This window comes from Pongo pygmaeus, chromosome 1 (genome assembly GCF_028885625.2).
Source record: "Pongo pygmaeus isolate AG05252 chromosome 1, NHGRI_mPonPyg2-v2.0_pri, whole genome shotgun sequence".
NCBI lineage: Eukaryota > Metazoa > Chordata > Mammalia > Primates > Hominidae > Pongo > Pongo pygmaeus.
Genome location: NC_072373.2, coordinates 117,161,493 through 117,184,942, shown reverse-complemented (window position 1 = coordinate 117,184,942; position 23,450 = coordinate 117,161,493). Strand labels below are relative to the sequence as shown.

Sequence of the window (23,450 nt, the reverse complement as noted above, 5' to 3'; positions counted from 1 at the left end):
ACAGTATTTTTTTTTGAGATAGGGTCTTGCTCTGTTGCCCAGGCTGGAGTGCAATAGTGAAATCATGGCTCACTGCAGCCTCCACCTCCCAGGCTCAAGCGATCCTCCCATTTCAGCCTCCTGAATAGCTGGGACCACAGGTGCACACCACCATGCCTGGCTAATTTTTTTGTATATTTGGAAGAGATGGGGTTTCACCATGTTACCCAGGCTGGTCATGAACTCCTGAGCTCAAGTGATCCACCTGCCTTGGCCTCCCAAAGTGCTGGGATTACAAGCACGAGAGCCATTGCACCTGGCCTACTAATAGTGTTTTTAAAATTATACCCAACCACCACTTATACTACAGTTTCTATGGAAAAATGCATTTTGAGCTGACTGTTAGGACATATCTCCTTTAAACAAGAAGGGGGTAGGGTTTCCCACTATTGCACTTTGGTGATGATGATGACAAAAAAGGTAGCAACAACAGCTAACACTCACCTAGTTTTTACTGTGGGTAGACATAGTCCTAACACTTGCATATTTTAAAGTCATTTAACGCTCACCAAAACCCATGAGAGGTAGTATTATTATCATTTTACAACTAAGGGTAGAAAAGGTTAAGTAACTAACCTGAGGTTGTACAGCATTGTTTCAGGGCTAGAATTCAAAGCAAAGCAGCCTGCCTCCAGAATCTATTTCATAACCACTCTGCAATGCTGCCTCTTTTCCACCTTGACAAGGCAGCACTATCGAGCTGTTCTAAATTCCTCTTATTGGGGGTAGAGTACAGCAAGTTTCTCCAAGCTTTAAATGTATATATAGGATCACCTGGGGATCTTGTTAAAATGCAGATTCTGATTCAGAAGGTCTGGAATGGTGCCTGAGGTTATGCATTTTTCATGAGCTCCTGGGTGATGGTGATGCTCCTACTGCATAGAGCAAACACTGTGAAGTGGTGAAGAAGTGTAATTTAAGCCTCTAGTTCCCTTGCTGTTTGTCTGTCTATAAAGGCATCTACACATTGTGTTTATAAGCTGGAAACTGGCTGGGTGCGTTGGCTCACGCCTGTAGTCCCAGCACTTTGGGAGGCCAAGGTGGGTTGATCACCTGAGGTCAGAAGTTCGAGACCAGCCTGGCCAACATGGCAAAACCCCATCTCTACTAAAAATACAAAAGTTAGCTGGGCGTTGTGGCACGTGCCTGTAGTCCCAGCTACGCGGGAAGCTGAGGCAGGAAAACTGCTTAAACCTAGAAGGCGGAGGTTGCAGTGAGCCGAGATCACGCCATTGCACTCCAGTCTGGGTGACAGAGCGAGACTGTCTCAAAAAAAAAAAAAAAAGAAAAAGAAAAAGAAAAAAAAGCTAGAAACTGCCCATACCACAGTCATTTCCCATTAACTCTTAAATGGAACCTGCCTTTGGAAATCCTGCACAAATATTGGTTTGCAGGAACTTTCAGTAAATACTTAGCTTTTAGGGTTTTAAAATGTACATGTAAAGGCCACAGGGATAAAAATGTGGCTGTAAAAGTTTACCATTAGGCACATTCTTAACACTATATACCATCACCTATACAGATACCAAAATAAATGCTTGTTTATTATCCATCAACTAGAAAAGCAGTATATCAATAACTTTTGGTCTGAAAAAGAAGCTTCCATTTAAAATATGTAATTATTCATTCTCAGTCTCTACTAGAGGAGTGCTAAGGAACTTAGGCTATGTAATCGTAAAGGTTCTTCTGGTGCCATTAGTGACTGCCTAGGTAAAGGCAGACACTATAAACATTAATTGTAGCTTGTACCCCATGGAAATACACTACTAACAGTTGGTATAGATCTATTCCAGATTCTAGATCTCCCTCCTTGCTCTATTTCACTTCCTTCCCACTCCACTTGCCTGAGACAAATCCAAGAATCATCTCTCCCATTGCTTGCCTGTGATCTCACATACACAGTTGCACATTTTCTTTCCAGCTATTAAATGGATGGAATTCTCTTTCTAGGTCATTTTTATTCCATGCCAGATTACATAGTAAGGTCATTTCAGTTTGAGATGCACTCACTCAACTATTAGCACTATTGCAAATAACAGTTATGAGTATGATCACTAAGTGTTCATTTTACACTAAAAAGAAATAGAATAGTCAGTTTCCAAACCAAACAGCTATACTCCCTGAACAACAGTGGAAAGTCATTCTTCTTGAAGTTTGACCCAGAATCAAGTGCAGACTCAGACGCCTAGGCCTACAGCCAGTGGCAACTTAACACATTATATGGTTGACCTTCAGGGAAAAAGGGAAACCACTGCTCTTACCACTGGTGCCAGAAGAAAGCCAACTAATCTTTAAGGCACAAAATAAACTATTCTTAAGGCAGAAAAAGAAACCGTGAGGAAACAAGTTAGAATGGAGGCATATAGAGAAAAATACAGAAAATACATTACCAAGTAAGGACTACTTTTTCCATGGTTCTCAGTGTTTTTATTTTTGGGAATATAATTAATCAGCATTTTCTTTTTGGGTTTTAACTCTTACTACCTGGTAGCAATGCAAAGATGTACAAGAAAGATGCATTTTTAAAAAGGCTTGGAGACTTAAAGGCAATTATCTTTGCTAATTTTACTTTGAGCCAGTGACATTAGTAAGTTTATATAGAAAAGTAAATAGTTGCTGGGCATGGCGGCTCATGCCTGTAATCCCAGCACTTTGGGAGGCTGAGGCGGGCAGATCACTTGAGCCCAGGAGTTCAAGACCATCCTGGGCAACATGGCAAAACCTTGCCTCTACAAAAAATACAAACATTAGCTGGGCATGGTGGCATGTGCCTATAGTCCCAGCTACTTGGGAGGCTGAGGCGGGAGGACTGTTGAACCCAGGAGGTGGAGGCTGCAGTGAGCTGAGATCGTACCACTGCACTCCAGCCTGGGTGACAGAGCGAGACCTTGTCTCAAAAAAAAAAAAAAGAGTAAATAGTGATGGGATACCCACTCTAATATCAGTCCTCAAGTATTAACTGGTTCAGGAAATGGGGAAGCAGTTCAAAACTAAAGGGCAAAAATGAAAATAAAGAACTACACATGGTTCTATATCCAAGTCTGGGGAAGTAAGAACAAGCAGACACAATAACTTGGAGAACCTTTGAGACATAGGCACATTCTGTACCTAGGGACAAATGTCTCATCTGTTCCCCCGCCTTATGTACTTATTATCCATCCTGGTTGTGCTCTTGAGTTTAAAGTTCAACAAATCCTGAGAACTAATGATTTCATTTAAATGAAAAAAAAATCAAAGGGTTTGTTTACAAAATAGGGTATTTTTTAAAAAATACCCTAACAAAGATAGTAACAAATGCTGTTTATCACCAAAAGTGATCTATAAGAGCAAACTTTATAATGTTATATTGTTACAATCTTATATTGTATTCTTTTAAGCAACAGAAGTAGCTCAAATCACCAAAAATTTATGTTTGACATATTTATGGCAGCAACTATATACAAATCGATTCCTTTAATTTACAACAAATATCTTCCACTGTTCAGCTGGGTTAGCACAGGCATATCAGAGATGGTTTCTTGTGTGTTTTACAAATAATCTACACAAGTCCTTGAGATCATACTTACAGCTTTAGCAAAAATACCCATGATTTCAGGAAACTGGTGAGTGAGAATGGCTATCATTGCTGTAGAAGAGGAAAATCCTGCTGTGAAATGGATGAACAAAGGAAGCTCCTTTTTTGGGTAAACAGAAACATGATGAAAGGCTGCAATGGAGAATAGGTAAGAATCAATTTTATTTCAGAATAACATGTAAACAAGTCTTAATCTTCTCAAACGAAATCTGTTTTTAAAAACTAAAAAGAAAAAAAATTTAAAAAGGAAAGTCTCTGGCTAAGCAAGGTAGAAGACAGTTATCCATTATTTATCCCAGCATCAACAGCATATCTAATAGCCAGACAACTGTGCTGGGTGTGGGAACAGGATGGCATCATGGGAAAGAACACTGATTACAAAATCATGCTGAGGTGATTTTGAAAAAAAGCTTTGTCACTTATTAGCTATGTGATCTTGAATAAGTTGCTAAACCCTCTAGAAGTTGCTATGGAGAGTTGTAATGATGAACATTTTAAGTGCTTAATGTGAGTTGCAGCCACGGGTGGTGGTTCACATCTGTAATCCCAGCGCTTTGGGGGGCCAAAGAGGAGGATTGCTTAAAGCCAGGCATTCGACACTAACCTAAGCAAAATACTGCTTAAAAATTTTTAAAATTAGCCCAGCATGGTGGTGTGTGCCTGTAGTCCCAGCTACTCCAGAGGATGAGGTGGGAAAATCACTGGAACCCAGGAGTTTGAGGCTGCAGTGAGCTATGATCATTCCACTGCACTCCAGCCTGAGTGACAGACCTGTCTCTAAATAAATAAATAAATTTGAGTTGCTACTTTTTTTTTTTTTTTTTTTTGAAGCAAAGTCTCGCTCTGTTGCTTAGGCTGGAGTGCAGTGACACGATCTCAGCTCACTACAACCTCTGCCACCCAGGTTCAAGTGACTCTTGTGCCTTAGCCTCCCAAGTAGCTGGGATTACAGGCACAGGCCACTACGCCCAGATACCTTTTTTGTATTTTTGGTAGAGAGGGGTTTTGCCATGTTGGCCAGGCTGGTCTCAAACTCCTGGCCTAAAGTGATCTGTCCACCTTGGCCTCCCAAAGTGCTGGGATTACAGGTATAAGCCACCACACCTGGCCTTGAGTTGTTATTAATGTGTTTATATATGTGGCATTTCATTAGGCACTGTAAAACTAAAGTAGGTAAGACGGGAGCAGTGGCTCACGCCTGTAATCCCAGCACTTTGGGAGGCTAAGGTGGGTGGATCATGAGGTCAGGAGATCGAGACCATCCTGGCCAACATGGTGAAACCCCATCTCTACTAAAAATATAAAAATTAGGTGGGCGTGGTGACACGCGCCTATAGTCCCAGCTACTCGGGAAGGCTAAGCAGGAGAACCGCTTGAACCCGGGAGCCGGGTTTGTGCCACTGCACTCCAGCCTGGCAACAGAGCAAGACTCTGTCTCAAAAATAAATATGTAAATAAATAAATAAATAAAGTAGGTAGGCCAGGTGTGGTTGCTCATGTCTGTAATTCCAGCACTTTGGGAGGCCGAGGTGGGTGAATCACTTGAGGTCAGGGGTTTGAGACCAGTTTGGCCAACATAGTGAAACCCCATCTCTACTAAAAATAGAAAGATTAGCCAGGCATGGTGACGTGCACCTGTAGTCACAGCTACTTGGGAGGCTGAGGCAGGAGGATCGCTAGAACCTGAGAGGCAGAGGTTGCAGTGAGACAAGATCGTGCCACTGCACTCTAGCCTGGGCAACAGAGTCAGATTCTATCTCAAAAAAAAAAAAAACAAAAAACCTAAACTAGCAAACCGAAGGCCTAGGATTCTGACCATAAAGTCCCTTGTCTTATTCTACCATATTTACACATTTACTCAGCTATTATTTTTCGAGTGATTGGATATTTCATTATCAATTATACTCAAGTATTTATATTTTATTTGAAATTTGAAAATACTTGAATAACAATACTGAGATGAGCCTATTAGAGTACTTAACATGCAGTAGGTGCTCAATAAATGTCTGCTAAACTGAGAGCTATTCTGGGACTTCATTAGGCCAGGAAGTTGACCGCTTAGGGCTGGATACTAACCCAGGAATTTCTGATGTAATATCCTGCATTAGTAAGGGATGACTAATTTTGTGCTGAACCAAGGTCAGCTATAAATTTCACTTTTAAAACATAATGATTCACAGAGATTACACCTAAGCTTCCTTCAACAGCTATATTTTAATTTTTATTTTACTATATTCAGAAAGTATATACCAAAACACAAACCCATTAAAAATCCAGAAAATTTCCAGAACCTTGAGCCATGATTAAAGTAAAAGCACATCAAAATGGAAGTTTTAAAAGTTAGAAACATTAGAAACTGTAGAGAACATTGTCCTTTCGACACCCAAAGAACCAGTCAGCAATCCCCTTTGCCCTGTCCCTCAGCCATGAGAGGCCAACTTCTTCTTCTTCCCAACTTCAAATCAAGAGAAACAAACCCTGGTATTCAAGAAGGTGGGAAACACATACAAGACAGCAAAGTTAATAATATTAGCTAACCTATATAGCATTTCATGGTTTATAAAGAACTTTAATTTATATTAGCTCATTTAATTCTTTTCAGTAACCCTAAGAGATAGTATTATTCTCACTTTATAAGGTAGCAAACTGCATAGCTTTAGTGAGGAAATTTCCTAAAATATGAGATTTTTATACTGTAGGAGAGACTTAATTATTTCTTCCTGGATTGCTTTCTGTAAATTCATTTGTCAGTCAATGTTTGGCTAATACATCAAAATAATGGATGACTATTACAGAAACACTCCCTTGGAACGAAAGTTCAAATTTCATCACTGGCTTGTAGAGAAAAATTTATCAGAAGGCATAAAAGACGACTAAATAGCTATGTGAACTAGGGGAATAGTTCAACTCTGAACTTATGAGGTCCATAAGCAAATTCCAGAATGCGGTAAGTCATATCAAGGTTGAAGGAAAATTAAAAACAAAAAACATTAAGTACTCCTGGGTATTAAAACTCCTTATTGTTAACAATTTGTTCATTCTACCACAGTCATAGACAGAAAAAAAATACTCCAAGAACATAAAATATAATCAAACAAAACCCCCCGGCATAGTCCCCCTCTCCTACCTTCTGGAGTTTGTACCCTGTATGCAGTTAGAATTAATAAAGGCTTGCCAAAAATAAACTGTCTGGTCTTATAGCTTACAGCTTTGACAACATAATAACCCTGATTTTATTCATATTACTATGTAAAATTGGCCTTATATTAGACAACCTTTGTAATAATTTACAAAGGAGGGCATTATTTTAGGCTAAATGTATTAGCTTAATATAATACACTCTTGCACATTGACATTCCATAATTTAGGGTCCATTCTTTTGCCTTAAATATATTTGTTCCTGTTAAAATGGAAAGACAACAAGAACAACTACCACCACCACCACTTGAGAAAGGAAAATAAAATTTCTCTCATTAATGACATCTCAATTGCTAAAGTCAATGGATTCTTCTTAGTATTTACCTTACCTATTATCTTGGATATTACTCCTCACTTGGAAATTTCTTCTTCCTTTTAGTTCTAGGAATCTAGTTTTAGTTATTGTCCTGTCTCTCTGACAACCTCTTCACTGAATCTTCAACTGTCTTTCTGCCACTCATTCCTTAGACATTTCTGTGCATCCATGGTTCCACCCTCAGTTTAATTCTCACTGTACAGTTTTCCTTAGTGATTTCATTTATGCCTAGGACTTCTTTTGCTACCTAGAAAATAATGACTCCCAATTCTGTTTTTTGAGATGCACAGAGGAAGATATATGAGGACCGCTGGCAATTTTATTTACGCAACCTAATCCTGTCTTTAGGCTACAGCTGACTGGACAAGGAATAAACACCTGGATAAATCTGATTCTCTCTCCCAGAAGTTTTAGAAGTGGGATTGAGGTTGGGTGCAGTGGCTCACACCTGTATTCCCAACACTTGTTGAGGCAGGCAGATCACTTGAGCTCAGGAGTTCAAGACCAAGCTGGGCAACATGGTGAAACCTCATCTCTACCAAAAATACAAAAATTAGCCAGGCATGGTGGCACGTGCCTGTGGTCCCAACTACTCAGGAGGCAGAGTGGGGATGATCTTTTAAGCCTGAGAAGTCGAGGCTGCAGTGAGCCGTGACTGCGCCACTGCATTCTAGCCTGAGTGACAGTGAAATCCTATCTCAAAAAAAAAAAAAAAGAGAAAAGAAAAAGTGGGATTGAGATATTATTCATTCTGTATTGTTTGCCTGAACTCATGACATGTAAGCAGAGGGCTGTAGGGGCCTCAAGTTTGGCCACATGGTTGTCTACGAAGGGAAAGCCAAACTGTAAAGAGAAAGATGTAAGAATGAAGTGGATACACTGAGAGAAACAGAAATGACAGAACACAGAAGGAGAAAATGAGACTGGGGAGGAAGGAAAGGAAAGTAAGAATAGGAAAGACTGAAAAAAGCAGCCAGGGACAGAGAGATATACAAATAACTGATTCCTGGAAATCCTAATGGCTTTCTAGTCCCCAGTTCTAGTCCCTTATGAAGTCCAAATATAATTGTTGCTTTTGAGTTCTCTGATAACCCAGTGTTCTTCCAACAAATTACTATTTATGTTTAAGCTAGTTTGAAGTTGCTCTCTATTACTTATGCCTACAACATTCACTAATTATAAATATTATATGTATACTTAATAATACACATTATATACATAACTTAAAAATATATCTATACCTATATATTATTTAGAGAGAGAAAATACAGACTTGTATGTATATGTGTTAAGTAGATTCTACAAGAAAATATTTAAGCATATAAATCTCTATATATGTACATATATATATACACATATACAGGTATGTATGTAAATACGGATGAGATGTTACACAGGCAACACAGTCAAAGCTTGAACTTATTTATTTCCCCAACCCCTATTCCCAAACCGGCTCCTCCTGATATAGGATAGATTTACCATTCTCCAAGTCACCGAAGTCAGAAAATTAAGAATCATTCTTGACCTCCTAGAGAGCTAGGCCCTCCCTTCTAGAGCTTTCTTTCTTTCTTTTTTTTTTTTTGAGACAGAGTCTTGCTTTGTCACCCAGGCTGGAGTGCAGTGGCACGATCTCGGCTCACTGCAACCTCCACCTCCTGGGTTCAAGCAATTCTGCCTCAGCCTCCTGAGTAGCTGGGATTACAGGTGCAAGCCACCACACCTGGCTAACCTTTGTATTTTTAGTAGAGATGGGGTTTTGCCATGTTGCCCAGGCTGGTCTTGAACTCCTGACCTCAAGTGATCCGCCCAGCTCAGCCTCCCAAAGTTCTGGGATTACAGGCGTGAGCCCCATGCCCGGCCCTTCTCAAGCTTTCTTATAATATATTCCATACATGTAGCACTTAACACATTGTCCATCATCTTTTTTCTTTTCTTTTTTTGAGACAGAGTCTCACTCTGTTGCCCAGGCTGGAGTGCAGTGGTGCAATCTCGGCTCACTGCGACCTCCGCCACCCAGGTTCAAGCGATTCTCCTGCCTCAGCCTTCCGAGTAGCTGAGATTACTGGCACGCGCCACCATGCTGGGCTAATTTTTTTGTAGTTTTAGTAGAAATGGGGTTTCTCCATGTTGGCCAGGCTGGTCTTGGACTCCTGACCTCAGGTGATCTGCTTGCTTCAGCCTCCCAAAGTGCTCGGATTACAAACGCGAGCCATTGTTCCTGGCCTGTCCATCATCTTTTTATCAACCTAGTTAGCAGCCTAGGAGTTCAGAATAGGGTGAAAGGGAGAAGGCACTAATATTTAGCATTTTAGTTAAGTACTTACAATGTGCCAGCCATGTTTATAAGAATAAATTAATGAATTTGATTAATTCAACCAATATTTATTGAATACCAATTTTTATGGTAACCATTATAAGAGATACAGGAACAATGGCCAGGTGTAGTGGCTCACACTTGTAATCCTAGCACTTTGGGAGGCCAAGGCAGGTGACTCACTTGAGGCCAGGGGTTCGAGACCAGCCTGGCCACCATGGTGAAACCCTGTCTGTACTAAAAATACAAAAAAAATTAGCTGGGCGTGATGGTGGGCACCTGTAATCCCAGCTACTCTGGAGGTTGAGGCAGGAGAATCACTTGAACCTGAGAAGCAGAGGTTGCAGTGAGCCGAGATCAGACCATCGCACTCCAGCCAGGGCAACAAGGAAGGAAACTCCATCTCAAAAAACAAAAAAAGAAGAGAATCCTGGCCTTCAAGGAGTTTACAATCTAAAAGGGGAGATTAAGAAGTACACAAAGCACTTTGAGAATTCAGAGTAGGAAGAGATCACTTAGCAGATAAAGGAAAATAAAAAACACTAGGAGAAAAACACCAGCATACTCAATTTGCCATAATCTCTCCTAAATTTTCATTTATCAGTTTAAACTTATCAACTAATTAAGTTTGATAGTTGTAAACCTGCAACTTTCCTTCCTAGACTTCAGTTTTAATGGCTCAGTATTGTAAAAACTGTAGCACAGGTTTATATCACATAAGAAAACATGGTCCTAGTGTTTATAGCCTTCGGCATGGTTGCTTCTCAGATAAATCATAAAAAGAGAAGTTAAACAGAAATTTACTAGTTTATGGAGAAAAGAAGAGATGATAAGGCAGCTGAGACACAAAGTGTAGACTGTTCTTTTGAGAAGTCTGGCTTCCTAAAGGCAGGAACTAGACTGAAACACTATCAGCAATCATAATCCTACATATTTCTGGTTCTCCTTCTAGTTCTTTGACTGCTCTTTTTCAATTCGTTCTTCTTCATAAAGATTGTTTGGCTCCTTTGCCTTTCCATATACATTTTAGAATAAGCTTGTTAACTTTGTGTGTGTGTGTGTGTGTGTGTGTGCAAAATCCCTCCTGGGATTTTGATAGCAATTGTATTGAATCTATAGATCAATTTGGAGAGAATCGTCATCTAAATAATATTGGGGCCAGCCATGGTGGTTCACGCCTGTAGGCCCAGCACTTTAGGAGGCTGAGGCAGGTGCACTGCTTGACCCCAGGAGTTTGCAACCAGCCTGGGCAACATGGCGAAACCCTGTTTCTACCAAAAATACAAAAATTAGCCGGGCATGGTGGCACGCACCTGTAATCTCAGCTACTCGGGAGGCTGAGGCACAAGAATCGCCTGAACCCAGGAGGTGGAGGTTGTAGTGAGCTGAGATCGCGCTACTGCACTCCAGCCTGGGCGAGAGTGAGAATTGGTCTCAAATAAATAAATATGTAAATAAAATTGGGTCTTCCAATCCATCAACATGGAATGTCTCTCCATTTATTTAGTTTTTCTTTAATTTCTCTCGGCAATATTTTAGTGTACACGTCTTGAATTTCTTCCGTTAAATTTATTCCTAAGTAGTTTTTGTTGCTACTATGATTGCTATTGTTTTCTAAATTCAATTTTCAGATTGTTCATTACTAGTATATAGATATATAATTAATTTTAGTATATTGATTTTATATTCTACAACCCTGTTGAACTCATTTATTAGTTCTAAGAGTATTTTTATGGATTTCTTAGGATTTCCTACATAGAAGATCATGTCATCTTTGAATAAAGAGAGTTTTACTTCCTCCTTGCCAATAATGAGTGCCTCTTATTGCTTTTTCTTGCCTGGTAACACCAGCTAGAACCTCTAGTACAATATTAAATAGAAGTGGTGACAACAGATATCCTTGTCTTATTCCCGATCTTAGGGGGAAAGCATTCAGTCTTTCACCATTAAGTATAATGTTAATTGTGGGTTTTTCAGGGATTTTTTTAAAATCAGGTTGAGGAAGTCCCCTTCAATTTGTAGTTTATTAAGATTTTTTCTTTTTATCTTGAATGAGAGCCAGATTTTGTCAAATGCTTTTTCTGCATCTATTGTGCTTTATTCTATTAACTATGGTACATTACATTTTCAGATGTTAAACCAAACTTGCATTTGTGAGGTAAATCCCACTTGGTCATGGTATATAAGCCTTTCTATATGTTGCTGGATTCAGTTTCCTAATATTTTGTTGAAGATGTTTGTGTCTATATTCATAAGGGCTGTTGTTTTATAGTATTTTTATATCATATCTTTGGTTTGGTATCAGGAAAATACTGCTCTCATCAAATGATTTGAGGAGTATTCCTTCCTCATTTATTTTCTGAGTTTGTGAAGGATTGGCATTATTTCTTTTCTAAATGTTTATAAGATGACAGTTCTTGTTAATATCTTTAATTTTGGTGTCCTTTGTTGCATCTAGCACAGGGTTTTGTCAATAATTATTAGGAAATAAATTGAATTATACAACTACATCCCAGAAGTGGCTAAAATAGTATTTAAACAGTGTCCTGAATTTAAACCAAAGGCACTTTTAAAATGGAGAATACTATGACAAACAATCTAAACTTACTACTTTTAAGTTTAAGAAAACTAAAATATTTACTTACTAGGTAATAGCTCTCTATCAGCCATCTCTGTGCAGCTGGGATAAGGGTAAAATAGATGTCCTTTCTCTAATGGGTATGGAATCATTCTAAAAGCTGAGGGAAAAAAAAGCATGTGTTGATACTCAATTCTGTCTCATTTACCATCCTATATTTGGAGACAAATTTATATAGAAATTTCACATACTATTTTATTTTCTTTTTTAGTGAGACATTTAGATACAAGAAACAAAGTAAGCAAAAGAATAAATAAAGGGAAGGATAAGATTTATTTAGATAATAGTGAATGGTCTAGTCTGGCTGGAGTAAAACTATAAGGAGTGATAGATGAGACTGGCTGGGTCCTTCTTTGCTTCAGTCTTCTCATTACAAACACAACTGATAATTCCAAAGCAGAATTGATAATTCTGCTCCTTAGAGAAATCTTCATATAACTGGGATGTATATAACTGTTGTGGCCATTACTATTGGCAACCTAAAATAGTTTTCAATGGCTCCTAACTTCACATGTGAGTTTCACCAAAGCTTTCTATGAGCAGATCTTTTTTTTTTTTTGACACGGAGTCTTGCTCTGTTGCCCAGGCTGGAGCGCAGTGGCATGATCTCGGCTCACTACAAGCTCTGCCTCCTGGGTTCACGCCATTCTCCTGCCTCAGCCTCCCGAGTAGCTGGGACTACAGGTGCCTGCCACCACACCTGGCTAGTTTTTTGTATTTTTAGTAGAGGTGGGGTTTCACCGTGTTAGCCAGGATGGTCTCGATCTCCTGACCTTGTGATCCACCCACCTCGGCCTCCCAAAATGCTGGGATTACAGGTGTGAGCCACCGTGCCCGGCCTATGAGCAGATCTTAATCTAGATCAGGGGTCACCAAAGTATGGCCCTTTGGCCAGGTCTGGCCCACTATGATTTTATAAATAAAACTTTATTGGAACATAGTTATGCCATTCATTTACATATTGGCTAAGGCTGTTTTCATGTTTCAAGAATCAAGTAGCTGTGAAAAAGACTGTATGGCCCACAAAATCTAAAATATTTACTATTTAGCCCCTTGCAGGAAAAGTTTGTCCACCCCGATCTAGATTATCACCAACTCCTGTAGATTTATTAAAGAAGAAATCTTTATTGATCTATTCCATTAGCTAAGTACATAAATCTTTAACGTTGTCAATAGGTTCTTGGAAACTGTGACTTTAAATGAAATGTCATATCAATAAAACCAATTTTACCATAGGCTAACTGATATAAACAAGAGTTAAGTTCCTTGGTCACAAAACATCACCAAACTTCTAAATAAAGACCCAAAACACTTCTTATATTAAACATTGAAATAAATGTGAGCTATACATACGTTTAAGAAAGATTCATAAAAACAAGATCATTATTTACCCAATTATTTCAGTTCAGGGTCAAACATGGCCAGAGCCTATCATGGCAGCCCAGGGTGCAAGGCAGGAACCCACCCTGGACAGGACACCATTCCAGTATACCACTCACACACATCCCCACACTCACTCATACTGAGACAATTTAGATACACCAATTAACCTAATGTACACATCTTTGGGATGTAAGGGGAAACCCACAAAGGCATGGGAATATCCTGCAAACTTCACAAAGACAATGGCCCTGGCTGGAAATCTGTTTTTTTTTTCCCCCTCATCAACATTATAATGAAATAATGTTGAATGAAACAACATTATTTAAGGGCCTGCTGTAGTCATCAAAATTGCGATAAGGTTTTTGTTTTTCCTTTCGTGTTTGGCTCTATAAACTTTTGTCACAATTTAGAATTTATTTATTTATTTATTTATTTATTTATTGAGACAGAGTTTTGCTCTTGTTGCCCAGGCTGGAGTACAATGGTGCAATCTCGGCTCACCACAACCTCCACCTCCCAGGTTCAAGTGATTCTCTTGCCTCAGCCTCCCAAGTAGCTGGGATTACAGGCATGCGCCACCACGCCAGGCTAATTTTGTATTTTTAGGAGAGATGGGGTTTCTCCATGTTGGTCAGGCTGGTTTCAAACTCCCGACCTCAGGTGATCCGCCCGCCTCAGCCTCCAAAAGTTCTGGGATTACAGGCGTGAACCACCATGCCCAGCCTAGACTTTATTTTACCACAATAAGAAGTAGTTATTTGTCCAAAGTCATAGAGTAAATTAGTGATAACACTAATAAGTCATTGATCATGATTCATGAAATACAGTATAAATCATAGGTGGTTGGGCATGATGGCTCATGCCTGTAATCTCAGCTTTTTTGGGATGCCAAGGTGGAAGGATTGCCTGAGGCCAGGAGTTCAAGACCAGCCTGGGCAACATAGCAAGACCTCATCACTACATAAAAAGTAATAAAAGAAAATAAAATCATACACTTATTGTAAACCTATTTGCCAAGTAGAATGTCAGGCAGTGAAGACATGCACAAAATGAATGAGATAGAATATCTGCTTTTGAGGAGCTTATGGACTACTAGAGAAAAAGCAGAAATAAGTTGAATTACTCAAAAACATTCAGTTTCTCAAGCACATAATCCCAGTTTTATTAATCTTTTCTTTAAACACACACACACCCACTCACACACACACACACACACACACACACATATATATATTAGAGAGAGTCTTGCTGTGTTGCCCAGGTTGGTCTCAAATTTCTGGCCTCAAGCGATCCTCCCGCCTCAGCCTCCCTAGTGGCTGGAACTACATGTATGAGTCACAACACTTGGCTCATCAATTTTATTTATATTGTCATTGTCAAGCCACAGTGTCTGGCCTTTAGTAAATGGTTAATGCAGAGTTTCCAAAATTGGTTCAAGATAATTTCACTTGTTAATAGTGAGTCCAAACAACTTTAAAAATTTATGTTCTGATAATTTAGCAGCAATTTGGGAAAAAATGCACATAAATTTAAAGAAAAGAATCAATAAATCAATTTTCTTATTTCATTTTTAAATGACCATAATTTCTTACTAATGAGATATAGGTATGAGCCCATTAGACATTGTACAACTTCTCAAAACTTGGAATCACATTGGACACTACCATTCTCATTTCCTATATCACATTGATTTTTGTGTGGTACTTCTTTTAATCACAGCAACTAACAAAACTCCAGCTTTGCAAAGATATAATGATATTGAAAGGAATGGAGAATGATCTAATGTTGAAACTGTGAACTGTCTGGAGCTAATAGTTTAAGTGATATCTGACAGACGTTGAATATTATTATTACTATTTTTGAGACAAGGTCTCACTCTATCACCCAAGCTGGAATATAGTAGTGCCATCTCGGCTCACTAAAGCCTTGACCTTTTGGGAGGCCTCAGCCTCCCAAAGTGCTGAAATTACAGGCATGAGCCACCGTACCTAGCCTTGAATATTGTATTGTGTTTCCGTTGAAAATTAAAAATGTTCTACAGCACTCTTGTGAATTGCTGCAATATCCAAGGTGCCTCAGAGTAGTTTGGGAACTGAGGGGGGTTAACCAATTTTAGTGAATAAGCATTGAATTTATTTCTGAATTTTTACTGATAGCTGTGGTGTACTTTTCAAAAGAATTATGTGAATCCTATTGGTAAAATGTTTTAATTAAGCTTCTTTACTTTCTTGGTGGTTATAAGAAGCAACAATTAAGAGATTGGGTAGTTAGTTTAAAACAGTCCAATTTATTCTCCAAAGAAGATATATAAATGGCCAATAAACACATGAAAAGATGTTCAACATCACTAATCATCAGGGAAGTGCAAAACACCACCACAATGAGATTCCACTTCACATCCATTAGGATGGCTATTATTTAAACAAAGAAAAATCCCAGAAAAATAACAAGTGTTGGCAAGGATGTGAAGAAATTGGAACTTTTGTGCCTTGCTGGTGGGAATGTAAAATGGTGCAGCTGCTATGGAAAAAAACATTACTGAGCTTCCTTAAAAAATTAAACAGAGAATTTTATGATCCAGCAATTCCATTTCTGGGCATATACCCAAAAGAACTGAAAGCAGGAACTCAAATAGATATTTGTACACCAATATTTGTAGCAGCATTATTCACAACAGCCAAAAGGTAAAAACAACCCAAGTTAAATGGGTATCTGTTCATTAACAGATGAATGGATAAAAAAAATGTGGTATATACATACAATGAAGGCTTAAAAATGAAATTCTGATGCATATTACCAATATAAATGAAATTCGAAGATATTATACTAAGTGAAAAAGGCCAGACAAAACAGAACAAAAATTACATAATTCCACTTACATGAGGTACCTAGAGTAGTCAAACTCATAGAGACAAAGTAGAATGGTGGCTGCCAAGGGCTAGAGGGAGGCAAGACTGGGTAGTTATTATTTAATGGGTATAGAATTTTAGTTTGGGATAATGAAAAAGTTCTGTAGATGGATGATGGTGATGTTTGTACAACACTATGAATGTACATAATGCCACTGAACTATATACTTAAAATAGTTAAAACTAAATTTTATGTTGTATATATTTTACAATGAAGAATAGGTTGATATTAGTTATGAAGAAAATAGTTTCATATTGTGTACATCTGAAAACAAAACAAAACAAAAAGAGACCAATTTTTAAAATATTAGAATGGCTCAACCACATTAAAAAAGTTGTAAGTCAGGCCAGGTGCAGTGGCTCACGCCTGTAATCCCAGCACTTTGGGAGGCCGAGGCGGGAGGATCACGAGGTCAGGAGATCGAGACCATCCTGGCTAACACGATGAAACCCCGTCTCTACTAAATATACAAAAAATTAGCCGGGCATGGTGGCTGGCGCCTGTAGTCCCAGCTACTTGGGAGGCTGAGGCAGGAGAATGGTGTGAACCTGGGAGGTGGAGCTTGTGGTGAGCAGAGATTGCGCCACTGCACTCCAGCCTGGGGGATAGAGTGAGACTCCATCTCAAAAAAAAAACAAAAAAAGTTGTAAGTCAAAGGGCCAAGTTTTCATTTTCTTTCCTTACAAATATGTAACTTAAATTAACATATGGCAGAATACCATAAGAGTTTCTCACTCTGCTTTTGTGGGATCAATATAACATTATGCATTTCTACCAATAAACCAAATATCTCATCACTAATTTCTGTCTGAAACCAATCTGAACAACAAATCCTTATGGAAACCCGACAATCTCATTTAAAAAGACTGCCTGTGAATTCAATGAATAGTTAGAGAGATTAGTGTTATTTTTGGAAAAGAATACTTACTGCCTTCCCATGTACACTGTAACAGATTAAGAGCACCTTCTATTCGTTTCCAGTGCTGAAGATGAAAGAAAGCATAGGCAATTGCTTCACTATCACCCCGTTTCAGAATGTGTTCTGGAGGTAAAATTAAACTTTTCATCTCTAATAAATACTGAAAGAGTAACACACACACACGTATACACACAACAGAAAAAAGAAAAATTAAATTGTGTTAAATTCAAACACCCACAAAAATGTAGATTCAAAGTGTTAGAAAGTCAAACTGATTTTTAAAAAACTAACTGAAATGACATGAAGATACTGATAACGTGTATAAAATGCTTATATACGCAAATTATGAAAACCAGAATATTTCTATAGGTAAAAATAAGGTGATAAATGGCATATGTGTGGCCTGGCTAAATACAAAATGGAAACTCGAGCTGAGAAGATGTGGGAGTAAATATTTATTTTTCCACAAAGGAGTTAAATGTAAAAATTACACATTTTTTTATTTTTTAAATTTATTTATTTTAAATTTTTAATTAAGCCATTTCCTACTGAAAGGAAGAATTAAATATAAAAATTATGAAATCCAATTTTGGAACAATATTTGTGCAATTCTTTTTTCTCTTATTTACATTTTATAGGTGAAATAACTTAATTGTGGAAAAGTTCAATTAAATTCATATTTACTAAGTTCAAAGCACTGTGGTTGCTAGGGAATACCAAAGAATGCTTTGCCTGTTCTCTGGAGCTACATAATGCAATGGAAAAGACAGATTTCTTAAGTGAATAATTATAACAAGACTATGGTGAGTACTTTATTAGAGGTATAAACAATGTACAAGGCCGAGTGCGGTGGCTCACACCTGTAATCCCGACACTCTGGGAGGCCGAAATCGTGAGGTCAGGAGATCGAGATCATCCTGACCAACATGGTGAAACCCCATCTCTACTAAAAATACAAAAATTAGCTGGGCCTGGTGGTGCATGCCTGTAGTGCCAGCTACTCAGGAGGCTGAGGCAGGAGAATCACTTGAACCCAGGAGGTGGAGGTTGCAGTGAGCCGAGATTGCGCCAATGCACTCCAGCCTGGTGACAGAGCGAGACTCTGTCTCAAAAAAAAAAAAAAAAGAAACACACAAAGAAAAAAAAAGTGCAATATATAGGAATACAGATAGAGGTATTTAATTTAGTTTTTAAATAACAGCCTTTATTGAGATATAATTCACATACCTTAGAATTCATCCATTAAAGTATACAATTCGAGGATTTTTAATATATTCAGAGAGATGTGCAACTATTGCCAAAGTCAATTTTAGAACATTTTCATCACTTCAAAAGAAAATCCCGTACCCTTTAGTTACAACTCACTTCTCCCCTACTCCCCCAACCCCCTTAAGCAACTACTAACCTATCTTATATCTCTACAGATTTGCCTATTCTGGATATTTCATACAAATGGAATCATTTTGTGACTGGTTTCTTTCACTTAGCATAATGTTTTCAAGGTTCAACCAGTATGTAGCATGCGTGGTACTTGTGCCTCATTTCTTCTTATGGCTGAATAATACTGCATTGTATGTATGGTATATATGTTCTGTTTATCCATTCATCAACTGACAGATATTTGGTTGTTTTTAGCTTTTGGCTATTATGAATAATGTTGTTATAAACACTTGTGTATAAGTTTCAGAGTGAACATATGTTTTTGTTTCTCTTGAGTAAGGACCATGGAGTGGAATTGCTGAGTCATATGATAACTCTATGTTTAGGAAGTATTATGATTTAGAGGCTAGAAATAAACCACTTGATGGGATTTGACCTGATATTTACAGATAGGTAGAATGTGGATGAGTGGACTGGGGAGTGAGAACAGCAGGAGGACATAAACAAAGCACAGGGCCATCTTGAATAAAGGCACTGAACCAAGAGAGCATACTGCAGGATGCATTTAATGTGCCTGTTAAAGAAGTTATAGTTTCCTCTCAGTTCTTCTTCAGATATGAACCTAAATTTTATCTTAAACTCCTAATGAAAATACTTGTACTAATATTATCATTTATAACAAAAGCAGTGTAATCACAGTTACTATTCCAATCAAATGTACTTGTTATATGTAGAAAGATACAAAGTTAACTATTTGTACAGCATCTTTACTATTAGTCAACTTAAAACCTTTAAAAACTTATTTAGTTAGCTAAATACTATCTCCAAAGACTGAGACCAGAATGCACTTGCCCTTCTAGAATAGGTTTGAAATTACCTCTTTGGTTCCAAACAATTTGATATCAAATTATGTGTCATAAGATACAAATTATGTTAACTTCTCTTATAAAATATAAAAAGAGAAACATTCCAAAAGATTCATTCTCAGATTTCAAATTCTAGTTCCTCAGGTTGTTATACAAACTAACTGGACAACATAAATTAAAGAGCTGAATTTGTGAAACACTTTGTAAAACTGCTACAAGCAATAAGACTCTAGGAAGACTCTTAAAAACAAAAAGCTGTAGTGGTTTCAAAACGTAAGCCTTAATTTATTTAATCAATATACATGTACTCCTCATATTATATCTAAAATAATTTTTCGATTTATGAAATGTACCTTTCCAACAATTACTAAGTTTAATGCCCATCTTTAATTACTCTTACTCTTGATGTCTTTGGCTCTGTTCTCAAAGTGTAAGAATGTAGTCTGCTCATCAATTTATTTTAGCAGATGTCACAAACTATGAGATTATTTACTAATCCAGTTTGGGGACTTAACATTTCCCATTCAGTTTCTTAAAGGAATGCAGCAGAGGTTGTGTCCTGGTCAAGCAAAGCCCGTTTGATGCCTGGTTGGGTTCTCTCCCCTTAGTGCTTTGGGCCTATATTCAGGAGGGTAATATTCTTTCTAATCCCCTGTAATCCTTGCCCATTTTTTTAAAACACAGTACAAGATCACTCGCACCAGGCGGCTGTGGGAAAATGGACTCAAATAGCTGACCTCTGACATGACTCCTTATGTTCTTTGCAAGCGCACTAAGAGCTTCTTCAGTAGGAAGCAAAGAAAATGTGGCAATCACAGTGGAATTGTCATAATAAAGAATACTGAGTTTTCAGAAGAAAACTGCATAATACTTAAACCAGGTTCTTTCTATTAAAATTCTGTTTTATTTCACAGACAAGAGACAAAATATCCCAAATCATTTTCAGTGAATTTTAGAACTCCGAAGCCTTAAACCCCAACATGTTAAGTATTTAGTATATTCGTAACCATTTAGCAAATGTAAGCAAAGATATTGTTAACAATTATTAAGTAAAACTTATATTACAAAAAATATCAATTTGATGTGTCAAAAAATACTTTTATTTATTTTTGAGACGGTGTCTTGCTCTGTTGTCCAGGCTGGAGTGCAGTGGCTCAATCTTGGCTCACCACAACCTCCGCCTCCCAGGTTCCAGTGATTCTCCTGCCTCAGTCTCCCGAGTAGCTGGGACTACAGGCATGCACCATGATGCCAGGCTAATTTTTGTATTTTTAGTAGAAACGGGGTTTCACTATGTTGGCCAGGCTGGTCTTGAACTCCTGACCTCGTGATCCACCAGCCTAGGCCTCCCAAAGTGCTGGGATTACAGGCATGAGCCACCACGCCCGGCAAAAAAAAAATACTTTTTTAAACAGCAACTATATACCTAAATTTTTACTGTTTAATAATCTGAGTGATAATTCAGGTGGTAAACACACATGGCATACTTATTAAGAAATTATACTTCAAGATTTTATATTAAAAATATTTTCTATTTAATCATTTTAAAAATCTTCCTTGGTTGGGCGAAGTGGCTTACACCTGTAATCCCAGTACTTTGAGATGCCAAGGCAGGTGGATCACGAGGTCAGGAGTTCAAGACCAGCCTGGCCAAGATGGTGAAACCCCGCCTCTACTAACTATACAAAAATTAGCCAGCGTGGTGACGGGCGCCTGTAATCCCAGCTACTCCGGAGGCTGAGGCAGATAACTGCTTGAAGCCGGAAGGTGGCAGTTGCAGTGAGCCGAGATCATGCCACTGCACTCCAGCCTGGGCAACAGAGCAAGACTCTGTTTCAAAAAGAAAAAAAAAAAAACTTCCTTATGCTAGCTTATTTTTTATTAAAAATAATTATTTGTTATTTATTATTATTGGTGGTCCTACCCACCAACAAATATCCTTTCCAATTTGACTTTAAAACAAAGCAATTTTTAGGGCCAGGCGCAGTGGCTCACGCCTGTAATCCCATCACTTTGGGAGGCCGAGGCGTGCGGATCACGAGGTTAGGAGATCCAGACCGTCTTGGCTAACATGGTGAAACCCTGTCTTTACTAAAAATACAAAAAATTAGCTGGGCGTGGTGGCGGGCGCCTGTAGTCCCAGCTATTCGGGAGGCTGAGGCAGGAGAATGGCGTGAGCCCGGGAGGCAGAGTTTGCAGTGAGCCGAGATTGCACCACTGCACTCCAGCCTGGACGACAGAGCGAGACTCTGTCTCAAAAAAACCCAAAAACCAAAAAAACAAAAACAAAAAAGCAATTTTCAATTCCTGATTAGACAGTAAAATAAAGTTGATCCCCAAAATATAAGAGAAAAATTTCAATTTAAGGAAAATGTATATAAATTATAAGATTATTTATTTTATCTCCTTCACAAACTGCTACTCAGGAATTTCCACTACCCAGCATAGGCTGTAACTTATTACACTATAAAAACCATATCCATAAAATTCTACTACCATGCCTAGCATATGACACTAAAAGCAAGTATTAAAATACTTATTGGCCAGGCGCGGTGGCTCACACCTGTAATCCCAGCACTTTGGGAGGCTGAGACGGGCAGATCACCTGAGGTCAGGAGTTCGAGACCAGCCTGGCCAACGTGGTAAAACCCCATCTCTACTAAAGACACAAAAAATTAGCCAGGCATGGTGGTGGGTGCCTGGCTACTTGGGAGGCTGAGGCAGGAGAATTGCTTGAACCTGGAAGGCGGGGGTTGCAGTAAGCCGAGATCATGCCATTGCACTCCAGCCTGGGTGACAAGAGCAAAACTACATCTCAAAAAAAAAAAAAAAAAAACTTATTAACTGAGTTAATCTGATAAATACAGCTGAAATGTCTTCAAATTCATATTTATATTCTAGTTTTTACCAAAGATATATTTTAACTCTCTGGGAAAACTAAAACCAAATACAAAAACAAAAAACTCTGCTACCCAGACTTTAATTTTCTAAGAAGAATATAAAAGATTAAAAACTGACCGATGATTTTTTTTCAGTCTTTTTTTTTCTGTTTAGTAAAGTATATGCTCAGTGTACAGAAATGGAAACATAACAGAGCTAAGTAGTAGAAAATAATATGTTTGGAGAATAAAAAAATAAAGAAACTAAAGACAGGGCATGGTGGTACATGCCTGTAGTCCCAGCTATTCAGGAGGCTAAGGAAGGAGGACAGCTGGACCTCAGAAGTTTGAGCTCCCTGCCTCAAAAAAAAAAAAAAAAAAAAAAAGACAATAATCTGATTTATGTTTGTCTGGATTTCTTTTTCTATGCATAATACATTTTGTGCCTCCCTTCCTGTCTCTATACAGATCTAACTTTTTTTTTTTGGAGATGGAATTTGGCTTTTGTTGTCCAGACTGGAGTGCAATGGCGTGATCTCGGCTCACTGCAACCTCTCCCTCCCGGGTTCAAGCGATTCTCCTGCCTCAGCCTCCCGAGTAGCTGGGATTACAGGCATGCACCACCACACCTGGCTAATTTTGTATTTTTAGTAGAGATGGGGTTTCACCATGTTGGTCAGGCTGATCTCAAACTCCTGACCTCAGGTGATCCGTCTGCCTCGGCCTCCCAAAGTGCTGGGATTACAGGCGTGAGCTGCCCGGCCAATCTAACATTTTTAATTGTTGTATGATATCATATTTAAAGCTGAGTTATTTCATAATATAGTAAATACGGTCATGGTAAAATCACACTGTCATCTTTAAAAGGTAAAAAATGGTATTAAGCAAAACTTATAAAAATAGTTATGCAAACTGGCTTAAAAATTTCAAGAAATGATGGTTCTAAAACTTCACTTTTTTTTTCGAGACAGGGACTCATTCTGTCACTCAGGCTGGAGTGCAGTGGTATGATCATAGCTCACTGCAGCCTTGAC

At 38.4% G+C, this 23,450-nt stretch overlaps 1 protein-coding gene across 14 annotated transcripts in view; it reads right to left on the bottom strand.

Annotated features, from left to right (window-relative positions):
* ST7L (suppression of tumorigenicity 7 like) overlaps nt 1-23,450 on the bottom strand; it is a 95,470-nt gene that overhangs the window by 13,446 nt on the left and 58,574 nt on the right. For 8 of the 14 annotated variants that reach the window (XM_054465956.2, XM_054465964.2, XM_054465937.2 and 5 more), the window contains 3 exons: nt 17,301-17,451; nt 12,087-12,179; nt 3,606-3,745 (listed from right to left, as the gene is read on the bottom strand). The exons of 2 other annotated variants lie outside the window; for them this stretch is intronic. In XM_054465956.2, coding sequence (XP_054321931.1) covers nt 3,606-3,745; nt 12,087-12,179; nt 17,301-17,451 — 384 coding nt within the window. Of the gene's footprint in view, nt 1-3,605; nt 3,746-12,086; nt 12,180-17,300; nt 17,452-23,450 lie in introns of those variants that run through there. 4 more of the 14 variants (XM_054465947.2, XM_063652002.1, XR_008495936.2 and 1 more) reach the window with 3 other exon arrangements.